The sequence below is a fragment of the Sceloporus undulatus genome, chromosome 2, assembly GCF_019175285.1.
Source record: "Sceloporus undulatus isolate JIND9_A2432 ecotype Alabama chromosome 2, SceUnd_v1.1, whole genome shotgun sequence".
NCBI lineage: Eukaryota > Metazoa > Chordata > Lepidosauria > Squamata > Phrynosomatidae > Sceloporus > Sceloporus undulatus.
Window position 1 is genome coordinate 307,855,232 of NC_056523.1, and position 23,037 is coordinate 307,878,268.

At 42.5% G+C, this 23,037-nt stretch overlaps 1 protein-coding gene and 1 long non-coding RNA gene across 5 annotated transcripts in view; one reads left to right on the forward strand and one right to left on the reverse strand.

Moving 5' to 3' along the window:
• Window positions 1-23,037, forward strand: part of FYB1 (FYN binding protein 1) — an 80,545-nt gene that overhangs the window by 10,018 nt on the left and 47,490 nt on the right. For 3 of the 4 annotated variants that reach the window (XM_042450203.1, XM_042450207.1, XM_042450206.1), the window contains exons 2-3: window positions 10,688-11,810; window positions 18,436-18,601. In XM_042450203.1, coding sequence (XP_042306137.1) covers window positions 10,688-11,810; window positions 18,436-18,601 — 1,289 coding nt within the window. Of the gene's footprint in view, window positions 1-10,246; window positions 10,356-10,687; window positions 11,811-18,435; window positions 18,602-23,037 lie in introns of those variants that run through there. The other variant, XM_042450204.1, reaches the window with a different exon arrangement.
• Window positions 5,328-11,247, reverse strand: LOC121921725. The gene is made up of 3 exons (XR_006102031.1): window positions 11,112-11,247; window positions 9,537-9,672; window positions 5,328-6,093 (listed from the first exon to the last, which is right to left on the reverse strand). It is a non-coding gene; the product is annotated as an uncharacterized LOC121921725 (long non-coding RNA).

Below are 23,037 nucleotides of genomic sequence, written 5' to 3' on the forward strand. Positions count from 1 at the left end.
GGTGAGACAGACTCCTCCAGATTGCTCAATAGTTGCAGTATATGCTAGGACTTTCCATTTCAGGTTTTCATGACTTGTAATGGTTGTTTCTGCCTCCGCATCTAGATATGTCCTAGGACAGTGGCTTTTTGGCTCTGGTTTGTTGCTGGTTGTAGTAGAGTTCAATGCTACCCCCAATATGCACCTTTCTTTTCAACCACTCTTTCCTCCATTAAGGTGTGGTTAGGCTGTGGTGTGTGCATGGTTTTCCTCCATCCCTTTGCCATCCCCTCCATGAACTTAGTTAAGTTCAGTTTATTATATTGCAAGTGAACAGCCATTTTACACAGATCTAAAAATGATGGGGGAGGGAGACAAAAATGGAGCAGCTTAAAATAGAAATAATTGAGCTTCATGGGTAGGGTCATTTCTCAAGCCCTTCTTAAGATTTGTAGTGTGTATATAAAAGATACAAATATGGTAACATCAAATAGCAAGAAGCAGATCTTAGCATGGGATGAGAAGCCTGCCTTGAATGATTTTAACAAAGGAAAAATATGTGTGTTTCATTATACATGGGACATTCAAGCAAAACATGGGTAAAACCTTCAACTGAGACAAGATTACATTCACATATTCTGTCCTTAATAGGTAGACTTTTATATTTTTCCATCTGAACTGCTAGTGGAAGAATGTTTAGCCTTGCTTGTTCAAAGGTTGTCCTCATTTTGATATTTGTAATGTTCACTATATATCTTGGGATGGATAAGTACAATGGAGTAAAAAAAAGTATAGAAGGGATTAGTTTGGCAGGACTTAGGGGCTGAAGAGACCACACCTAAGGGGCAGCTGCAGCCACTCTTTTCAGCGCCAGATTGGAGCTGCAGCAACTACATGCTGCAGCCCTGATCTGGCATTTCCATGGCACAAAAAGGAGCCACAAAAAGGGTGCCTTTGTTGCCGCAGTGGCTCCTTTTGGTGCAACGTCATTTGGACGCAGTGCCAAAGGAACACTGTGACACCTCCCGCCGTGCAATTGGGCGCAGAGCATGCCAGCACCATCAGGGCAGCGTCAAGATGTACATCATGTGGACGCCATGCCCTCTGCCCTGAAGCCGGTGTTTATTCCCAGTCTGCCAAGGCCCCAAATCTCCATTATTTGAGACTGCATCTCAGTGTCCTTAAGTCTTTGTAGCAATAATACTTTGGCAAAAGAAAAGATACTGAGAATCCCAGATTCATAGCAACCTTCTGCATTCTATACTTCCATGAATGGGGGCCCGCCACTTCTACAGTAATCAGAAGAATCTCTGATATTTGCTCAAAGATGGTTTTTAACCAAAAGAGCAGGGCTAATCTGAGATCTTCTGCTTTAACTGTCATAATATCTAGTTCTGCATGCAGCAATACCAGCTTTGTGGAGACAGGTGTTGCCAAAAGTCTATGCTTAAAATTGTTTTGAGCTTTTTCTAATGGGGATAGACTTGTCAGAGCCCACAATGGAGCACCATATAAAAGCATAAACTTGACTCTGTTTTCATAAAATTCTAGAATAGGCTGATTTCCTCCTTTCTGTGATAAAAACATATGGGCCCATACAGACAGACCAAAATAAAGCTGCTTTGTGTCAGGGGTGAATCCTCCATGACACCCATGGATGCATGCATCCCAGGGCAGATTCTTCCATGATACCCATGGATGCATGCATCTCAGGGGAGAATTCTGGCCACGGCACCCATAACTCTCTCCTGTGTTTTCTTGAATGTGTTGCCGGTTGCATCACCGATGACGCATAGATGATTGACTGGCATTTTGAAGCAGCACAAACTAGTGGGAATGACAATTGTGCCAAAAAAGCAGCCAATAAAGAAAAGACCTGCTTCCATAGCAGGAACAACGCATTGACTGGAATCTATTCACCAACCCAGAGTGAACTACAAACCAGTTTAAATGTAAGTGGGAATGAGCCCTAAGATTGTACACAGATAGCTAGACTCAATGAGGAGGTCACAGGCCTGAATCTACAGGACCTAAGCAGAGTAATGGAGGACGGGGGTCTTGGAGATGTCTTATCCATAGGTTCAGCATGAATAGAGGATGACTCAAGGGCAGTTAACAAAACAACAATGTATTGTATACTGATATTCAACACGGACTTGCAGTTTTGAATTTTTTATATTTCAGTAATATGTAAACATTACAACATAAATAAAGAAAACCATCACCCAGATCAGTAAGCGGGCAACTTGGCAAAGCCAAATAATGCTGGCTCTGGGCAAAACAGCAAGGTATTTTACAGAGAACATAGCAAAGTCAGTCCATGCTTGAAAATGAACATGGGGGCTTACTTTTCTGCAGTACTATAGCTTTGTAGCTTCTACTGCTTTGTGCTGATAAGGGCATGCTTTCATCTGCTTGAATCATATGAAGAACACTTTTATATTTTTCATACTACATACATTCCTTCTTTCTCTTTTCTGGCCATCATTTGCCTAATATAAATGCCATAGGCAAAACCCAGCAGAGGTGTTCATGAGTAACAAGACAATAGTGTCTTGGTTTAGCTGTAAAAAGCATGATGAAACATGCAAAGTACTAGCAGGGCAACATCAGGGATGAGGTCAGTACTTAGTTGCAGAAAGGATAGACTTAATGGGAATAGAAAGAGATTAAAGTGTATGCAAACAGCAGGTATGTTTATTACTGTCATAGTCCACCTGGCCTCCAGGTAACTGAGGGTGCTGTGCACTGTCTTGCCCTATTCCCTATTTTGTTATAACATCTACATTGCAAGGGAAGTTAGACTGAGAGACACTGAGGGGCCCAAAGTGAGGGGACTCACTAAATGTTGTGGTTGAGTGGATGAGTGTGTGTGTGTGTGTGTGTGTGTATTCCTAACTGAACACTCTAATTCCTTACACCAGGAATGGAAATCAAGTAGTCTTGCTGATGTTCTTGGACTGTAAGTCCCAGCACTGTTAGCCAGAAGAGCCAATAGTAAGGAATGCTGGCAGGTGCAATTGAATAACATTGGGAGGCCCACATAGTTCCCATATCATTCTGTTCTAAATAATTCTGGCTGAAATATCAAGTGACAGTGTCAAGAACTGTATGGACTTTCCTCCAATTCAGTAAATCAATCCTCTTTAGGCTACACAGCAAGGCTTTAGTTCAGAAACACTGAATTTCTGGACCTTGCCAATAACTATCAAGTCAGAATGCACAGGGAAGCCATTGAAATCCACAAACACCTGGACAACTTCAACAGGAAAGAAAAAACCCTTAAAGTGAACAAAATTTGGCTACCAGTCCTGAAAAACAGCAATATCAGGACTCAGCAAATGCAAATAAGAAACCACCCAGGGTCAGGGGCTTTCCCAGCAGGCAATGATCACTAATTAAACAGACACTAATCTTCTTTGCATATCCTCCCACCCTGAGGCCTGACCATCAACAACAGAACAATACACAGATTAACATGGGTGTGGTATATATCGCCAACAAGTGGCGTACCTGTGCCAATTTTAGGGTTAGGGACTGCGCGGCAACTGCATGGTCCCTAAGCCTAATACGTGCTGGTGGCATTGTGACATAACAGAGGCATAGCTTCCACACATTGCGCCACACCAGTTATGTCACGGATGCGCCATTGGCGCACTCGCAATGTAACTACGGCAGCAGAGAAAGAACTTGGTTTTTCCAGGTTCTTTTTCCTCTGGAGTGAAGCCGTGCAGTTTGGTGGCTGTGGTTTTCCTCCAAAGAAAATTAGGTCGCTGCCAGCCCGGACTTACCAAGATGTATGTACCAGGCCATGGAAAACATTCCTCCCTACCCAGGGTCACACAGTGTGTGTGTGTGTGTGTGTGTGTGTGTAAATAATACACACACACACATATATACTTAACTCTCTTCCATACCAGCATTCTCTGAAGATGTGAGTCACAGATGCTGGTGAAACGTCAGGAATAAGCTCTTCTAGAACATGGTCACGTAGCCCGAAAAACCCACAAAACACTCTAAAAGAAAATACTCTCAGAAGAAAAAATCCCCCTACACACAAATGGCATTCCAACCATCTTGGTACTTTGTACAGTGATAGCCAGCCTCAGCTTTCCCCTGCTGTTAGACAGCAGTTTTACTAAACACCCATAAGGCAAATAATAACACAATGTATCATATAGCATATGAAGCAAAATAAAAATAATGACCACAGAGAACCTACGCAAATTTGAACTAGACAATGAGGAAATAGAAACAATAAAACATTCTCATACCTGGAATCAAACATTGATAGGAACAGGGATTGCAGCCTGGATAGTAGAAGAATATTAAGAATGGGAAGGGCAGCTAAGAAAGAACTAGAAATGATTGCCAATGCAAGGATATACAGCTCAGCACTAAAGTTAGAACCATGTAAGTCATTGTATTTCCTATTTCCATGTATAGTTGTGACAGCTAGATAGTTAAGAAAGAAGATGGGGAGGGGATCAATTCATTCAAAATGTGGTGCTAGAGAAGACTGCTGATTATTCTGCGGACAGCCAAAAAGACAAACAAATGGGTCCTAGAGCAGATTGGGCCAGATATCCTCTTAGATGCCAAGATGACAAAACTTAGGCTGTTTTATTTTGGACACGTCATGAGAAGGCATGAATCGTTGGAAAAATAATAATGCTAGAAAGGTGGAAGGAAGTAGAAAGAGAGGAAGTCCACATGCTAGATTGATAGACTTTGTTAAGGTCACAGACATGAGTTTGCAGGAGGTAGGTAGAGCAGTGGATATGGGGCTCTTGGAGATGTCTCAGCAGCAGGGTTGCCAAGAGTCGAGATCAACTTGAGGGCAGTTAACAACAATGTGAACCCATCACAGGAATTTATCAGCAAGATAAATGCTGGCATGCGGCCTTTCCATGCTCCTTTGATGTAGATGCAGTGCCAGAGAAGTGCCATGATGCTGCATGCTGTGTGGAGTGCTGCATCATGTGGACACCCAACTCCACCCCCAGGCCGGCCTTAATGGCTGGTCTGCACAGCCCCTTACTTATCCTAAGATTTTTTTTCTCAACTCCTCCCCCCCAAAAAAACCCACATTGTATTACTGGAAGGAGGAATACATATGTGCTAGAAACATAAAAAGACAAAACTGAACTGAAATGAGTAAAAGGTCTTGGTGAAGTATTAGGTCCAATCTGTTCATTGCCTGGATACCTGCATTTTCCCCCTTATTTTTTAAAAAAATGTGAAACTAAAATGAAAATAAGCAGTATTTAAGTTGAAGTGGAGGGAGAGAAGCTGCTTCAACATGCCCACCCATAGCCTATGGCTATTTTCAGTTCAAAACCAGGTGACTTTCTCACCCTTGGATAGGATTTGAGTGGAAGAGAAACAAGGAGGAAATGTGTAATTTGTCTTTATTGCAGGAAAATTATGTCTACTTTGTGGTTGCACTATTGCAAAGGCAAGAATATGCACCTTCCTGATTAGATGGATTACTCTTCCTATGAGGATAAGCCATGCACTGTCCTGAAATGCTGGAACTAAACTCTCTTGGTTTCCCCTTCCCCACCCTCACAAAATCCCTTAAAAATAAATTGCACGACCTAGTTTTAAATATATAAAGTAAATAGAGAACTGCAGTCTTTTCATCTTTCAGAAATCACATGGCTGTGATGTTTATTCTTGAAGAGAGGTCAAACACTCTGAAATGACAACATTGTAGTTCCTTATTCTGTTCTCTCACTGTGTGTGTATATGCCTTTGAGTTGGCTGTCGACCTATGACAACCTCATGAATTTCATAGGGTTTCTTAGGGAAGGAATACTCAGAGGCAAGTTGCCAGTTCCCTTCCCTGAAATATAGCCTACAGCACTTTATATTCATTAGTGGTCTCTCATCCAACTACTAACCAGGGCTGACCTTGCTTAGCTTTCAAGATCAGACAGGATATGGTTCCTTACACAATATGTGACGCTTATTATAAGAAGAGAACCTTCCTTGTCTGTGTGTCCTTAAAAATAACTGAAGTATAGGGAACCCTTCCTCCTCCTCTTGATCTTCTTCTTCGTCTTCTTCATCTTCTTCTTCTTTTATGCCAAGGATGCATTTCTTTTGTATCTGGATTTGGGGCAAAGAAAGAGATTACAATAATAAATTTCAATGTAGCTACAGATTGATACATGTCTCCCCACTGCCCTCAAGTAGTGACAGCTGGTGGCTTTCATGTCACTAGGGCTGTGAATCCCTTCAGTGTTTTATATAAATCTCCAGGACCAGGTGAGCTACATCCAAAGGAATTAAAAGAACTGGCAAATGTAATATCGGAGCCATTGGCAATAATCTTTGAGAAGTCCTGGAGAACAGGAGAAGTCCCAGCAGACTGGAGGAGGGCAAACGTCCCCATCTTCAAAAAGGGGGAAAAAGAGGATCCCAACAATTATCGTCCAGTTAGTTTGACATCTATACCAGGAAAGATTCTAGAGCAGATCATTAAACAGTGGGTCTGTGAATATCTAGAAAGCAATGCTCTAATCACAAAAAGTCAACAGGGGTTTCAGATAAACAAGTCATGCCTGACAAATATAATCTTTTTTTTTTTAAATAAAATTACCAGTTTGGTAGATGAAAGGAATGCTGTGGATATAGTATATCTTGATTTCAGTAAGGCCTTTGACAGGGTTCCCTATGACATTCTTGCAAACAAGCTTGTAAAATGTGAACTAGACAATGTAACTGTTACTGGCTGAACCCAAAGGGTGCTCAACAATGGCTCCTTTTCATCCTGGAGAGAAGTAACCAGTGAGGTTCCACAGGGTTCTGTCCTAGGCCCAGTGCTATTCAATATCTTTATCAATGACATGGATGACAGAACTGGGGGTATACTTATCAAATTTGCAGATGACATCAAATTTGGAGGAGTAGCTAATACCCCTGAGGAAAGGATAAAACTTCAGAATGACCTTAATAGATTAGAAAGCTGGGCCAAAGCTAACAAAATGAATTTCAACATGGAGAAATGTAAGGTACAGCACTTAGGGTAGAAAAATGAAATGAACAGATATTGGATGGGGGACACCTGGCTGAATGAGACTATGTGTGAAAGGGATCTAGGACTCCAAGTAGACCACAAGTTGAATATGAGTCAAGAGTGCGATGTGGCAGCTAACAAGGCTAATGGGATTTTAGGCTGCATCAATAGAAGTATAGTGTGTAGATCAAATGAAGTAATAGTCCCACTCTATTCTACTCTGCTCAGGCCCCACCTGGAATATTGTGTCCAGTTCTGGGCACCACAATTTTAAAAGGATGTTGAGAAACTGGGGCGTGTCCAAAGGAGGGCCACTAAAATGGTGAAGGATCTAGAAACCATGCCCTATGAGGAAAGGGAGCTGGGGATGTTTAGCCTGGAGAAGAGAAGGTTAAGAGGTGATATGATAGCCCTGTTTAAACATTTGAAAGGATGTCATATTGAGGAGGGAGCTAACTTGTTTTCTGCTGCTCCAGAGAACAGGACCAGGAACAATGGATGCAAGCTACAGGAAAAGAAATTCCACCTCAACATTAGGAGGACCTTCCTGATAGCAAGGGCTGTTCGACAGGGGAACAAACTCCCTCGGAGTGTAGTGAAGTCTCCTTCCTTAGAGGTCTTTAAGTAGAGGCTGGATGGCCATCTGTCAGGGATGCTTTGATTTAGATTTCCTGCATGGCAGGGGCTTGGACTAGATGGCCCTTGCGGTCTCTTCCAACTCTATGATTCTAAACTTAAAAGGACTTATCCAAGGTGCTGAACCATTTTGGAGGGATGTGATTCAACCCCTTAGACAGATCTATTAAAGTTTGGACCAAAACCCAGAACAGATTCACTACCCCACTTACATAGAAGCCAACAGCTGTCACTGTTCATTATTGATTTTGTGGTTGTTATGTGCCATCTAGTTGGCTTGGAGTTATGCCTTCATTTCTGAATGAGAGAACTCCAAGAAACCCTGTTATTAACAGCCCTGGTGAGTCTTGCAAACTCAACAGTGTGGCTTGTTTGAATCTCAATTCACCTGTGGTTTCTCTCTTTTCCTACAGCCCTCATCTTTGCCAAGCATTATGGCCTTTTACAATGTGTCATGTCATCTTGTGATATGTTCAAAGTACAATAGCCTATATTTTGGTAACATTTGGTAACACTCCTCCAAAACAGCAGATCCACTAGCCTGCATCAGATTTCTCGTTAATCTTCATTGTGCCTTCCGCAAACTCACACCAGTCGCCCTTCATACCCCTTGGCTAAGAAATGTGTGGGTGTTCCTCTGAAGGAAAAGCAGGTATCTCAGTGGCATATCAGGGCCCCAGAAGGGGGGAAGGATTGAGACATTAAAACTTTGCTTTATGGTTCTTGGCCAGATAAGGGCAACCATTGCTGTGTATCTGCAAATTTGCATAAGACACAATTTCACAGTGAACTACTGTTTCCCCATAAACAGAAAACGGAAGAAATCCAGATCAGCGTGATACTACAGGGTAAAGTTTTAACACCACCATCCTCATGTTAAGACATTTAGCTGTATCAGGTTCTCCATGCTTAAAAAAATAAAGCACTGCCATAACAGTGCATTATGTACAAAAGGTAATATAGAGCTTGATCACAACTACAGTCGACCCTTCTTATACACAAATTTTTTATACACGGATTCAAGCATCCACGGTTTGAAAATATTTTAAAAAAAAGTATAAATTTCAAATATCAAACCTTGGTTTACCATTTTTTATAAGGGACACCATTTTGCTATGTCATTATAGTTGACGTGACTTGAGCATACACGGATTTTGTTATCCACAGGGAATCTTGAAACCAAACCCCAGTGTATAACAAGGGTCCACTGTACAATCATTCTGTATGTAGAGCTAGATTCAGTATGGGGTTGAACATTAAAAAAACAGCTACAAACGCCCTTTCAGTGATGCCCTGCATGCTTCATTCATTCACTCTGTAGTATAGGATATATAACTAAGAAGTGGGGGGCTGGGTGTCAGTTAAGTGAATTTTGATGTGAGAATGGTGCATATTACTTAATTGATCACTTTAAAATAAATCAATGTATTTTGGTCTATATGGGAAAAAGTCTTCAGGGGCCTTCAGTAAGAACCACTAGAGTTGAGAACACACTCTAAAATGCAGGATCACTGCCTATAGTCCAAAGATTTTTGCTCAGAACTCCTGAAGAAGGCCTTTTCCCATACAGGCCGGATCAATTTGGGCTATTTTAAAAGGATTTAACAGTTGACCATCTCAGAGCGTGTGGCACTTATCTCCTTACTGTTCCCAGTTGTTGCTTGGCATATTTAGTCCAGAGCTTCAGTAGATGCCTGTCTGATGTCAGAGACCTTATCAATAGTTAATGCTACTGTCAAAATAACCTCTGAGGAAACAGGGGCATGAAATCCCACCACCATGGAAAGACATTGCTGAAGTGGGTAGAAAATTTTACTTGGTCCCAGATAAATATACCTCACAAGATAACAGTCACAGATGGTGTTTTACTTACTTACTTACTTACTTACTTACTTACTTTCTCCCCGGAGGGGCCCACAGCAGCTGTTGTAGCCTACTTCTCCCAGACTAAGAGCTATCATCTCCTTTGTAGCACAGACTTGGTTCTGGACATGGCAGTAATTCATTCCACAGGACTTGTCAGTTCTGAATAACTACAGGAGAACAATGTTTAGAATAATCTTTTTAGAGAGAGCTACCAGTTTTTCCCAGAGCTACTGTTCTGCTTATTTTTCTCACAAAAGGATAAAAATAGCATTTGGTCTCTGTACCTATACTATTAATGTCATGAGCTTTGGCTCACAGCAACTATTAAAATTTGGATACCTTGAGACTACAAGTCAAGACAAAGATCCAGGCACTGGCCCAACAGCACTGTGATACTAATTTTGCATGAAATATTTGACAAGGAAGTATGAAAGAGATCTCTTTTGCACTCTTCATGTCTTCCAAACTAAAGGAAAGAATGTCAGGATGAGTAATTTTGCCCATATTTGTTGTTGTTGATGATGATGTTGTGTGCCTTCAAGTTGTTTCCAACTTTTGGCGACCCCATCATGGGTTTTTCTTGGCAAAGTTTGTTCAGTTGTTTGCCATTGCCTTCCCCTGAGCATGTGACTTGTCCAAGGTCACCAAGTGGGTTTCATGGCCAAGAGGCCATTGAACCCTGGTCTCTGCAGTTGTGTATGCACACACTCAAAAATCCTGGGCCTCAGAGGTAGACATTTGTTCAAGAAGAAACTGTTTGTTTGTTTTAAAATTCAGAGTTCCCACACACACCAGTAGTATTTGTATTCCAGGGATATAGGATTGCTGAGTTCAGGCCTATAGATTTTTGGTAATGTTGAGTTTAAATATCAGTTCCATATTCCGCAAACAGAACAGGAAGAGAAAGAAATTACAGCAGACAAAAGCTGGGACAGATCCAGTCAGCAAAGCTGCTCTCATCTGCATTAGATGCTTTGAAATATGCTTTAACCACAACAGCTATGAAGCAAAAAGTTGAACGTCTTTAGCCATACAGGAAGCTAAATGCCGAGATATCTCTAACCAATCAGGAGTGTCACAAGCCTCAAACCAGGAAAGCCTTCAAACAGTACAGAATACACAAACGTTGTTGTAAAAGACTTCTCACTCTGCTTTCTTTGTCATCTTCTTTTTGCACTGCAGGATGCCAAGACAAACGTGAAATCCATCATGGCGAAGTTTAATAACAACCCAGCTGAGGAGGTCCACAACCGACAGGTCAAAATTGGCGGGCAACCTTCTTTGGTCACGAAAACGGCATTTGAAAAATTTACTCAACTAGAAAATGCTGGCATACCTGTCAAACCCAGCAGCTTTAACAAACCTGCTCCTCTTAAACCGTCTTTGGGCACAAAACCTTCTCTTCACAACACATCAGACAAGGATGCAAAGCCACCCCCGTTGAAGAATAGTCCTGTCACCAGCAAAGTTGCTGCCTTGGCCCAAGCAGTCAGCAAAGAAGCTAATGAAAGACCTGGATTCCCTAAGCCTTTGGGTCCAAAACCTACAGAAAGACTACAACAGGAACCCAAACCACTTTTCCCAAAGCCATCTGAAAATAGGTTACCTGGATCCTCTATGCCTCTGAAAAATGATACTAAACCTCCAGGACTGAGGCCAGGCTTGAAACTTGAATCCCAAGAAAGTGAAGTGAAGCCTCTGTTTCCAAAGGTCAAGGAAAAAATCTCTGCTTCACAGGAAAATGAACTCAAACCTCTTTTTCCAAAGCCTCCTCTTAGGGAAAAACCAGGCCTACATCCTGGTTTGAAAAACGGAGAAGAGTCCAACAAAAATGTGAATTTGATTCGGGCACCTTCAGGCTCAGTAGGTATCAAACCAAAAGTGAGCTCCTTTCGGATGCCAAAAGAAGCTGAAGAAAAGAGCATTAGTGGAACGGATTCCACAACTGGCCCTTTCCCACCTTTGAAACATGTTGTCAGTACTCTGAGCAATTTATCTCCAGTCCACCAGAAACCTTTGCCACAGCAGAATGAAGAAGGGCAAATGAGTGTCACTAAGAACATTTCCAGATTCAATCAAGAGGACTCAGGGTCGATGTCTGGTGCAACCTCTGCTAAATTTGTCAGTTCTGTCAAAGGGGCGACAACAGGACCCTGGGCCAATAACACAGAAAAGGAAGAGAAAGACAAGAATTTGCCCAAACGAAATGTGTTGCCTCCACTATTCAAGATAGGCCCCCCTCCACAGAAACCCAGCAGGCCTCCAACAGTTGACCTGGAAAAGTTTCAGAAAAATAATGGCGAAAGTGAGTGCTTTTTTCTTTTCTCTATTTATTCATTATTTTATGAACAACAAAAGTTCCTTCATATCAACTGGGGACAGCATAAGCCCATATCATGTGGGAGGTTTTCTCTTTGACGTCTTGCATTTTCCTTCCTTCCTTCCTTCCTTCCTTCCTTCTCTGTTTCCTTCCTTCCCTTCTCTTCCTTTCTTGTACTAGTTTGAAGTGCATGGAACAGTTTGGGATTACCTAAGATATTTTGCTGCCTGGGGCAGGGAGGGAAATGAGGCACCCTCCTCAGCCAGCAATGTCATTTTATTTTATCACAGGAAGCTAAATAAATAAATCCCATAATCCTCTCACCCAATTGCTGGCAGTAAAAACACAATAATAATAAATGAAACTAGGCATTGTACTGGTTTGAGAGTTGGATTTGAAGACTCCATACAAGCAAGGTTTGGTTCCCTGCTCAGTCACAGAAACCCACCGGACAACCTTGGCCAAGTCACAGAATTTTTAAAAATTAAAATTTCAAATTGCAAAATTTTATTTTTTAAATTAAATAAATAAATTTTGATTTTTAAAAAATATATTATTTCTGAATTTTCTTTAAAAGCATCACATTTTAACCAAATCTTCACTATGTATATGCAAATATATTTAGGTTGTGTGTATGATATTGTAATTTGAAGGTATAATTTTAATTTTTGCCACTTGTTTATGTCATGACTGTTAGCATTACATTAAGTGGTATATAGGAATTATGATTTACGAGAAACTTTAGTGCAAAAAAGCATTATTAAGGATTCTGTATGGTGTGAAGTGGGAGGAGGTCAACCAGAGGGGGGGGGGGAAGTTACACCATGTGTTATCACACTGGATGACACCAACCCTAGTGACGCCGCTATTGCCAACATCTGCGAACCTGTGCCTTAAAGACCTGTTCTGAAGGTTTGTGGGAAAGATGGAAAAACCATCTTTTGGGGAGAATCTGAGGTCCACTTTGACCATCAAGGTCAATTTTATTGTACCAGGGCTGCACTGCCAGCGCAACATGGGATTTTTAGGCCAATAAAACCAAGCAATATCCCTTTAAAACATAAATTGAAGGCAGTCATAAAATAGCTTATTAAAAATAGAAGGAACAGCAGAGCAGTTTTAAACGTCTGGTTTAAAATGGTTTTAAATGGTTTCAACAAAGCCCTACAAGAACAAAAAAAAGTCTTCACCTGATGCTGAAAACAAGCTAGGCACCAGATAGATCTCTCTAAGGTTAGAGGACATGTCCAAAACTTGACGCCACCAAAAATAAGACTTCCTCACAAATAGTTCCCATCCACTCACTATTCTGGGGAGCTCTGAATAAGGTCTCAGATGGACATCTCAAAACACTGGCTGGAATATGGTCTTGCATATCCTTATTGTACCATACATGCATAGGCCTCCTCACTTTTCAGTTTACGGATAGTTTTATCTTGGTCCTGCTTTAAGAAATGATTGGAAGATCATTTCTGTCTTTTGCTTGTCCTTGTTGATATTTAATTCAGTACCTTTTGTCCATTTTCTAATAGATTATTAACTGTATACTTCCTGACAGTAAGAGCTGTTCGAAAGTGAAACAAACTCCCTCGGAGTGTAGTGGAATCTCCTTCCTTAGAGGTCTTTAAACAGAAGTTGGATGGCCATCTGTCAGGGATGCTTTGATTTAGATTTCCTGCATGGCAGAGGGTTGGACTGGATGGCCCTTGCGGTCTCTTCCAACTCTATGATTCTATATGATTCTATGTATAGCTCACCAACTATTCCAGTTTGGCAGGACATTAATCCTCTGTCCTCCAACTTTTTCAGCTACTATTAAAATGTCCTAGGGGCTAAACAGACTGCTTCTTTGGAGCAGCCTGCTGCCACCCCTTTCAGTGCCAGATTGGGGCTGTGGCAACTACATGCCACAGCCCTGCTCCAGCCTTTCCCTGATGCTAAAAGGAGCTGTAAAATGCCGCTCCTTTTCGTGCCAGGGAAAAGGTGCCTTTGCTGTGGCAGTGGCACTTTCTGGTGCTCCTTTTGGCATTGCCTCATCTGGACACAATGCCAAAGGAGCACTGTGACGCCATCCGTCATGAAGTTAGACGTATGGCATGATGGAAATATCGGGACAGTGTTGGGGCATGCGTTATGTGGACGCCTTGTCCCGACTCTGCCCTGACACCGGTGTATAACTCTGGTCTATACAGCCTTCTAGTTTCTCTTCCTCTCTTCTTCCCACTGCCCCTTGTCCTTTCCTCTTCCCATCCCCCACCTCCATTTGTCCTCAACATACTTCAATTACTGCAAAATGAGTACAAAGTGGAAAAGTAATTTGCAATCCGTTAAGCTGAGGGGCGAAGAGGGGCAGAATCTTGCCCTTCCCAGTATGCTCATGCAAAAGCAGACAGCTGCAGCCTCTCCTAGCTTGTCTGTTCTTCCTCATTAATCACTGTTGCCACCTTGACCACACTTGGAGGTTGTTTGGCCTCACATGTCACAATTTTCACCAGTAAAATGTTGGAGGGTATAAAAGCTTTTCATGTTATTGCTATACCCACCTCTCATAAAAAAAGGGAGCAGCATAACAGAGCAGGGTTAGCCCCATTTTGATGCTCTGTTCAGATCCAGAGCCTCCCTTCTATAGTGCCATTAAAGAAAGAAAAAAAATGAAAGCATTAAGAGTTATGGTCATGCTTCTCTTATGCATTATTTAGCTTTGGTATGAATGATATCATTTCCTCCACCCAAATGGCCTTTCTTTTAACAAGGCTGTATTTTGGGTAGGTGGGTGGTAGGACAAGCAATTCTCTCTCTCTCTCTCTCTCTCTCAGACACACACACACACACACAGAGAGAGAGAGAGAGAGAGAGAGAGTAGCAGTGTATTCTTTATTAGTAATGAAAGACTACAAAGCACCTTGTAAGAAATAATGTGCAAGCAACAAAATATAGTCTGCCGTATATTAAGTAATATGCAAGACAAAGTGAAGGTAAATATAAGCAGCCACCTGTAGAAGGCAGATAAATAGAAAGTGGATTCTGTCACTTGAACAACAAGAGAGCATTATGCAGGAAGGAGATAGACTGGAGCCCTCAGTGATCAGTGCTGGAGATAAGTGGATTTTGAAGCCAATCTAGTTTTTATGGTCATGTCAGGTTATAGCCCTTTTCTAGACAGAAGGTATGAGGCCAATTAATATCAGTTTGTTACATTATTTCTCTGAGTTTATCAAACACACATTTTTGCCTGATCTAGGCACAGAACAGGATTGGGCTGCAACGGGAGAAAGTGGGTGTTATCACACACAAAACTGCTGCTGAGCTGCCAGCCGAACATGACTCGTCCCCGAGCCTTGCTTATCTTGCCAATTTTGGTTGCATGGATGCTTTCAGTTCTTCAAAATCAGTCGTCTTGGGGACAGGTGGTGGTCAGCTGGCAGCACAGCAGCAATTTTGTGTGCAATAACACCCACTTTCCTCTATTCTGGCCCAATCCTGCTCCATGCCTGGATCAGGCAAAAATGGCTGTGCAATAAACTCCCTTGTGGAAAACACATTTGTTTAGGCAGTACATATTACTTCTGAGGTTTTGGAGACTAAGCAGGCAGAATGGTTTCCCAGACTGCTATACTGAAAGATATATGTATAGTTTTGCAGAACTGGAAATCTGAAAACATCCTACATATTGTTTTTTTTGTATTCAAGATATTCTAATGTTAAATTGAATTATGAAGCCTGTTGTTTTTTGTGGTCGAAGGAATTGATAATGTTTTAAAATGTGAGACTCTTGGAACTTGAGATTTGGTTGACATGGCTCTTTTTGGTACAGTAAAGAAAAGGTATATGCTGATTTTTTAAAAAATAAATTGTATTAAAAGGCTTTCTTATGGGCTTGGTACAAGTATAAACAGGGACTTTTCCCCCGAGATAATATTAGCTATCTCACCACAGGAAGCATTTTTAAAGGAAAAAGTGGGTTAAAAGTTGGAGATGGTTATGCTATGATGATCCTAAGTATTTTGAACAAGATAGCTGGAACCTTAAATCCAGAGAGATAATTCTTAAGGAAGACAAAGTTCTTAATTGATTTGCTTATATGCTACCTTTTATTCCTTCATCCAACTCATTGATAAAGATGTTGAATAGCACTGGGCCTAGGACAGAACCCTGTGGCACCCCACTGGTCACTTCTCTCCAAGATGAAGGGGAGCTATTGCTGAGCATCATTTGGGTTCAGCTGGTCAACCAATTACAAATCCAGTTTTGGGATGCTGCTTAAGCTTTGTGAGCTTTGCTGAGATTTGGCTGGTAGATTTGAGCTGCACTGCTGCTACTGCCTTCTTTCATCAGACAGGTTGAAAGAAGAGGTAGCAGAAGAAACAATGTGTGTGTGGGACACTTGAAACTGTGTGGGGAAGACATATCTCTGGAGAAGACGGGAAAGGAGTATCCAGGGTTGATTCTTGGAAAGAGGCTTCACCTTGGAGAAGCTCCTGTAGTTAAAGTATCTCCTTTTTCCTGTCCACACCAGTCTCCAATCCAGAACATATGGCCTCTGTAAACCCCCTACACATGCACTGGTTGTACCCCTGTTCCCCACAAGAAAGGATTGACAATCCTTCCTTGCCAGGGAGAAGCTTCTCCCTTTGCAACTGGTTACCTTGGGATCTGCAACTGAGGAGCTATCTGAGCAGCAACCAAGAGGACTCTTCCTCACACTGGCCCTTGCTGCAAAGCTAGCATGAGTAAGAGGCTTCTTAGAACCTTATTGCACACACAATTTTAAACGTTCTGGGGACCGAAGGAGGACACTCATGTGTGCACGCGTCCTGCAGAAAACGGAGTTTATCGCACACAATTCAGTCCTCCAACAGTCCCCGTTCCGTCCCCCGGCGTGCACCTGTTCGCATCCATTCCTGAAGGGTGTGATTTTTGCCTGACGGACTACCTTCCGTCAGCCAAAAATGGCACCCGTCAGGACTGGACATGAACGGGTGCGCGCCGGGGGACGGAACGGGGACTGTTGGAGGACTGAATTGTGTGCAATAAACTCCGTTTTCTGCAGGACGCACACACACACAAGTGTCCTCCTTCGGTCCTCAGAACATTTTAAAAACAGTGTGCGATAAAGTCCTTAGTCATTGCTCCATCAGTTGCTCAGTTGACTGGGTGCAAAGGGAGCACTAACCGAGACTGATTGTTTTGAATTTGTAATAGAACAGTAGACCTAATATCAAGAAATGTGTGTTGGGGAGGCACTAGAGGTGTTGGACAAGAGGATGGGGAAGGTAGCCAAAAAAGGTTTGGGGACCATTGTTCTAGTTGGTGTTTTTTATTCATATGCTCTCCCGGAACTCTCCTCAGTCTCCACTCTTCTCTCAGAATTCCTTTTGCTCACACACATCCTCTTTAGAATTTGCTATAAGCAGTTCTGGGAGAAAAGGCCTTGTGCTCTATAGAAGCTATAGGAAATATTATTTAATATGTTGTTATTAATCTGTTTGGGCCATGAATTCCTTTATGAATCTTTTGAGCCATTGACTACACCTTTTCAGAAAATGCACTTAAACATAGTTTTCAAATTAACAGTAAAAACAAAAAGGAAAAAAAATAACCTGTTTTTTCTCCTGAGTTCTGACATCTTCTGAATCAACTCCATGGAACCCCTAGGCAATCAGTTCACACAAGCATACCATATTGTTCAGCATTTCATAGATGAAAACTGGGACAGAAAACTGGCCAAGCAACATCAGTGTGTGGTCAAAATGAGTTATTAATGACAAAGGACATACAAGCTATGAGATGCTGCAGCAGTTTCCTTTTGTCTGAGCCTATTGGGAAGGGCAAAATTCCCCATTCTTCTCCTCTCTCCCCACAGAATGCAAACTTTGCACTGTGAACTCAGTTTGTAGCAACTAAAGTAAGCCAGGAACAAAAGGGGAAGGTGGGAGGAGGAAAGAGAAATAATGACATTTAAAAGCAGCTGAAAAAGTGGGATGACAAGATTAACTGGGACTGTCCCTGCCAATTCAGTACATTTGGAGCTATAGCATGCAACTATTGTTCATTCTATTTAGGAACATTGTACCTTGGATTTAGCTGAGTACAAATGAGGAATGAACCTAAGTACTCATCTGAACTTGTGTATACCATCCCTTCCCATGTGTGGCTTTGACTTTTGCAGCTTTGATTATTCATGGATTTTATTAATATGTTCTCTCTAGGAATATCTAGGTCCTCCAGTGCAACTCTATGGTCAACGTTAACCAAAGGTCACACTGAAAGAACTAGAGATTCCTAGAGTGAACATTCCACTAGGCATTTGTATCTCCTCCAGCACAATTCTATGATTAACACCTGTCAGATGTTGACCACAGAGTTGCACTGGAGGACCTAGAGATTCCTAGACAGATGTTCTCTCAGATAAAAACATAGTTTATTTGTTATTTCCAGTTTTTCCATATTCATGGGCTCCTATCCCCAGGGAATGTGGAGGGATGAGTGTACATACAGGGTGAATGCTTGTACTGTGTAATGTACGAACAATTGAACATCTTTATTATAACTTCTACTTAAATATGTTTGTCTTCCATCACTCCATTCCCCTCCCCCCTTTTTTTTCTAGGCTCTAACAAATTCCCTTCCTCTGGATTACCTCCACCATCCAGCTCTGCCACACAAACTGCTGCCCCTCAGCCACCAGCACCAGCACCAGCACTTCCTCCACCTCCAGGTTCCCATCCGTCAGCACAAGCTCCACCAGTCCTTCCTCCAAGAAACATCAAGCCAAGGTGTTACACTATGTCAATATACATTAAATCTGTTCTCATTTTTACTGGTGAATTGGGGGGATTTCTTTGTTTATACTGCTTGAAATATTTTCCCCCATACAATCATTTTGAAACATCCTTTCTTGGACATTGGTCTTAGTATTTTCTTTCACTGCTATATAACAACGAGTGTGCTGTTCCTGAACCCTGGAAGTTGTATAAATGCCCAAATAGAAATGATGCAGAAGCCACATGTTTTTAATCATGTGCCTGCTGTGTTCATGTGTATAAAACAAAGGAAGGGATCTTATTTTAACATAAATAGGAGATGCTAAAAATTTCCCCTGCATTATTCACATTTGAATGGCCCCTTATGTAGTACCAAAAAAGAGGAAATCCATTACCAGAAAATAAGTCTAAAAAAAGCCATAGATTGGCACCAAATTTGCATGCATAGTTGCTGGTGTTAGAAATAATGGCTATAATTTGAATAGAAATGAAACATGTCTCCCCATAGTGGGTACGATTACATCAAGGTGACCTGTATCTCTGCTGCTTCGTCAACTATCTAGGGGCGGGTCTACACTGGCCAGAATACTCTGGGAGCAGCTATTCACAGGTACAGTGTTACCCCGGGTTACGAAAATAATTCGTTCCGCCGCCGCTTTCGTAACCCGAAAGGCTTTCGCAAGCCGAAACCCCATAGGCGCTAATGGGGAAAAGCCGCGATTTGGTGCGAAAAAGCGCCGAAAAGCACCAAAATTTCTTTCGTAACCCGAAATAACCTTCGTAACCCGGAACAGTTTTTTTCAATTGGATTTTTTCGTAACCCGGAAATTTCGTAAGGCGGCGCATTCGTATCCCGGGGTAACACTGTACATCCCTCTGGAGACCAGGTTCTGATTCCCAGCTAAGCCATGAAACTTACTGGGTGACCTTGGGCAAGTCAAATATTCTCAGCCCCAGGGAATGGCAATGGCAAACCTCCTCAGAACAAATCTTGGCAAGAAAAACTCATGATAGATTCATTTTAGGGTTGCCATAAATCAGAAATGACTTAAAGGCTCACAACAACAACAAAAGTCACAAAAGAATATCCCACCAGTGAGTATTAAGAAGACATTGGAAGGAAGAATCTGGCTTCCTGGTATGGAAGTAGGGATGGGTGGGAATTTAACACCGAAGATGGGTTTTAATAAGAATTATGTCATATATGTGAGGAAGAAGATTATAATGCTGCTGCCTGCCTCGCCGGGCTGGCCGCTTTGCAGCTGGGAGCCGGCGCAGCTCCCGGCCCCCAACTTCCGGGTTGGGGCTGCCCTCCACCCTTATTGGTGGCGCTGGGCGGAAGGGACCTCCCCTTCCGCCCGCGCTGCTCTGGTATGGGTGGAGGCAGTCTCAATGGTGAGACTCTGGTCCTCCAAGGCAGCTCATTGGTGGAGCTGCCTTGGAGGAGGAGTCTCTCCATCAGGTGAGGGGGCGGAGCCATGGCTTATATATTGGCCATGCGGCCAGGCTCCGCAGCCATTTAATGCTCAGCTCTCCCACCCACCCTCCGCTTATGATGGTGGGTTTCTTTGTCACAACTTGGGGTGGCAGCATAGGCCAGGATCTGGTTGGTTGGATACCAGGGCTATGGAGCACTGGTTTGGAAGTCAATAGGGACCCGGGGGTGAGCAGGGCATGCATTGTGGCCATTGCAGGGGCCACTATGTGGATATGCCTCCCGGTGACTAGGGGCTTAGAGAATTAGAGAGCGCCTGGTGTTTGGGATGCTAGTTGGCGTTCCTTAGCCCCTAGGTCACCGCAATGTCTGGCGGTCACCAGACAAGCTGCTTATCGAATAACCGGGGGGTTATTCGATGCTTCAGATCCTGACCTTATGCTTAGAGCCAACCCTACTGTTTTTTGTTGGATTTTGCTAATAACGTTGTGGCCTTTCTTCCATCTTTTTGCTTCTTGTGGTTTTTTAGCGCCGGCCTCCCAGGTAAAAACCACAAACACTCCTGACCCATTAGTCTTAAGCACTACAGTGCTACCTCGGGTTACGAAATTAATTCGTTCCGCCGCGGCATTCGTAACCCGATACATTTCGCAACCCGAAAAAGGCTTTTCCGAAGCGCGGCTAGCGGCTGGAAAGCCGCTAGCCGCGCTTCGCATTTGAATTTCGCGCCGAAAAAACTTCCGTAACCCGAAAAAAATATCGTAACCCGGAACAGTTTTTTCCTATGTAACTTTTTCGTATCCCGGAAATTTCGTAACGCGATCAATTCGTATCCCGGGGTACCACTGTATACAGATCACCCCAAAGGGGTGACCTGCAGCCTCCCCTTTCCTGGCTGGATCAGGGCTGTGGCAACCTCACACTCACAGATTTGTAGTTTTGTGAGATATTTAGCCTTTTCTGTCAGAGAGCTCTGGTTCCACAACAAACTACAGATCTCAGGACTCCATACCATGCATAGCCATAGCAATTAAAGTGATGCCCAAGTATGGATTTTACTTTCTGTGATGTCCAAGACACCATATGGATTTTACTTTCTGTTTAGTATATAAATGCTCGGTGATATAGGACAGGTCCACTTCTATTCCAAACCAGTTCTGTTCTTTAGTTAACCAGAGAGCAGTGCTTTCTTATACTAAACAGAAAGAAGGAAGAAAGAAGGAAAGAGAGAAAAGGGAAGAGAGAGGAAGGGAGAAAGTCAGAGAAGTGGTGAAAGAGAAGGTAGGGAACAGAGAGAGTGAGAGAAAAGCAGGAAGAGTGAGGAATATCAATGTGTGTGACTAGATGAGGGTGCATATGTGAACAAGAAAGAGATAAGGTGAGATTGATTTGGCCCAGACCCCTTGGGGTCCTCATATCACATACTGCTGAGATGCATGTTTCTCTCCAGTAGATTTGAAGAAGAAAAAGTTCCCCTCCAACCCAAATGTTTCTGCCCTGACACATGTGTGTAGGCATTTGAGCTGTGTGATATTGCTGCTGCAGATATTATCAGTTAAACAAATCATCCTGTTATGTGCAACAAAAGCTAGATAGTGAGGCAGTTCTCTGCTCAGAAAAACTAACATCCACTGGATGGCCCTTGCGGTCTCTTCCAACTCTATGATTGTATGATTCTATGATTCTAGTTTGAACGACTGGACAATGGAATTTCCACTCTTTCCTGGATACATTAGATGCAGTGATGTAATCTGATTTTAGGCCACTGTGGCCAGTGACATTTTAGGGTTGCCAGGGTGAAAACTGGAGAGGGCTCTTGTACCTTTAGTGGTTGCACAGAATAGGGAATTTCAACAGGGGTTGCTTGTTACCTTGTTCTGTGACAAACAAAACTGAAATTCCCTCTTCTACACAACTATTAAAGGCACAATAGCTCTCTCTAGCCAGCAGTTAACCTCCAAGTGTCCCTCCTTCACCAGCCCTTGGTAGGGGCACAACAAGGGGGCTACAATTGGTGCAAACCACACTAGGTGACACTGTAAGGGGTGTGTGTGACATGATTGCTCTCCAGACATCTTCCTTTTGGCAGAAACTAGTTGTGGCATTTACCTATGTCCCTTAAAAAACTGAAAGATGATATGAGTGGGCTGAGGCTCAGTGGGAAGAGAAAGTAGAGGCACCAGATTAAATTTTTTAAAAAATATATAAAAAATATTTTTAATTCTTTTAAAATTTTCTTTTAAAACATCATATGTTACCAAATGTTCACTTTAACCAAATGAAACAATATACAGTTGCCCCTTTAGCGAAAGGGCAACCTTCACTATTTTCAATGGTGTGTGCCCCATTCAAGCCTGGAAGAGATCACTAGGGCCATCTAGTCCAACCCCCTGCCATGCAGGAACTCTCACCCAAAGCATCCCCGACAGAGGGCTATCCAGCCTCTGCTTAAAGAGCTCTAAGGAAGGAGACTCCAATACACTCCAAGGAAAGAGTCTGTTCTACTGTTGAACAGCCTTTACTGTCAGGAAGTTCTTCCTAATGTTGAGGTGGAATCTCTTTTCCTGCAGCTTGGATCCATTGTTCCTGGTCCTGTTCTCTGGAGCAGCAGAAAACAAGCTTGCTCCCTCCTCAATATGACATCCCTTCAAATATTTAAACAGGGCTATGATATCTTAACCTTCTTTTCTCCAGGTTAAACATCCCCAGCTCCCTAAGTCATTCTTCATAGGACATGGTTTCCAGACCCTTCACTATTTTAGTCACCCTCCTTTGGACACGCTACAGTTTCTCCACATCCTTTTTGAATTGTGGTGCCCAGAATTGAACACAATATTCCAGGGGGGCCTGACCAAACCAGAATATAGTGGCACTATTACTTCTCTTGATATAGACACTATACTTTTATTGATGCAGCCTAAAATTGCACTGTCCTTTTTAACTGCCGCATCACACTGTTCACTCATGTTCAACTTGTGGTCTACTTGGACTCCTAGATCCCTTTCACACGTAG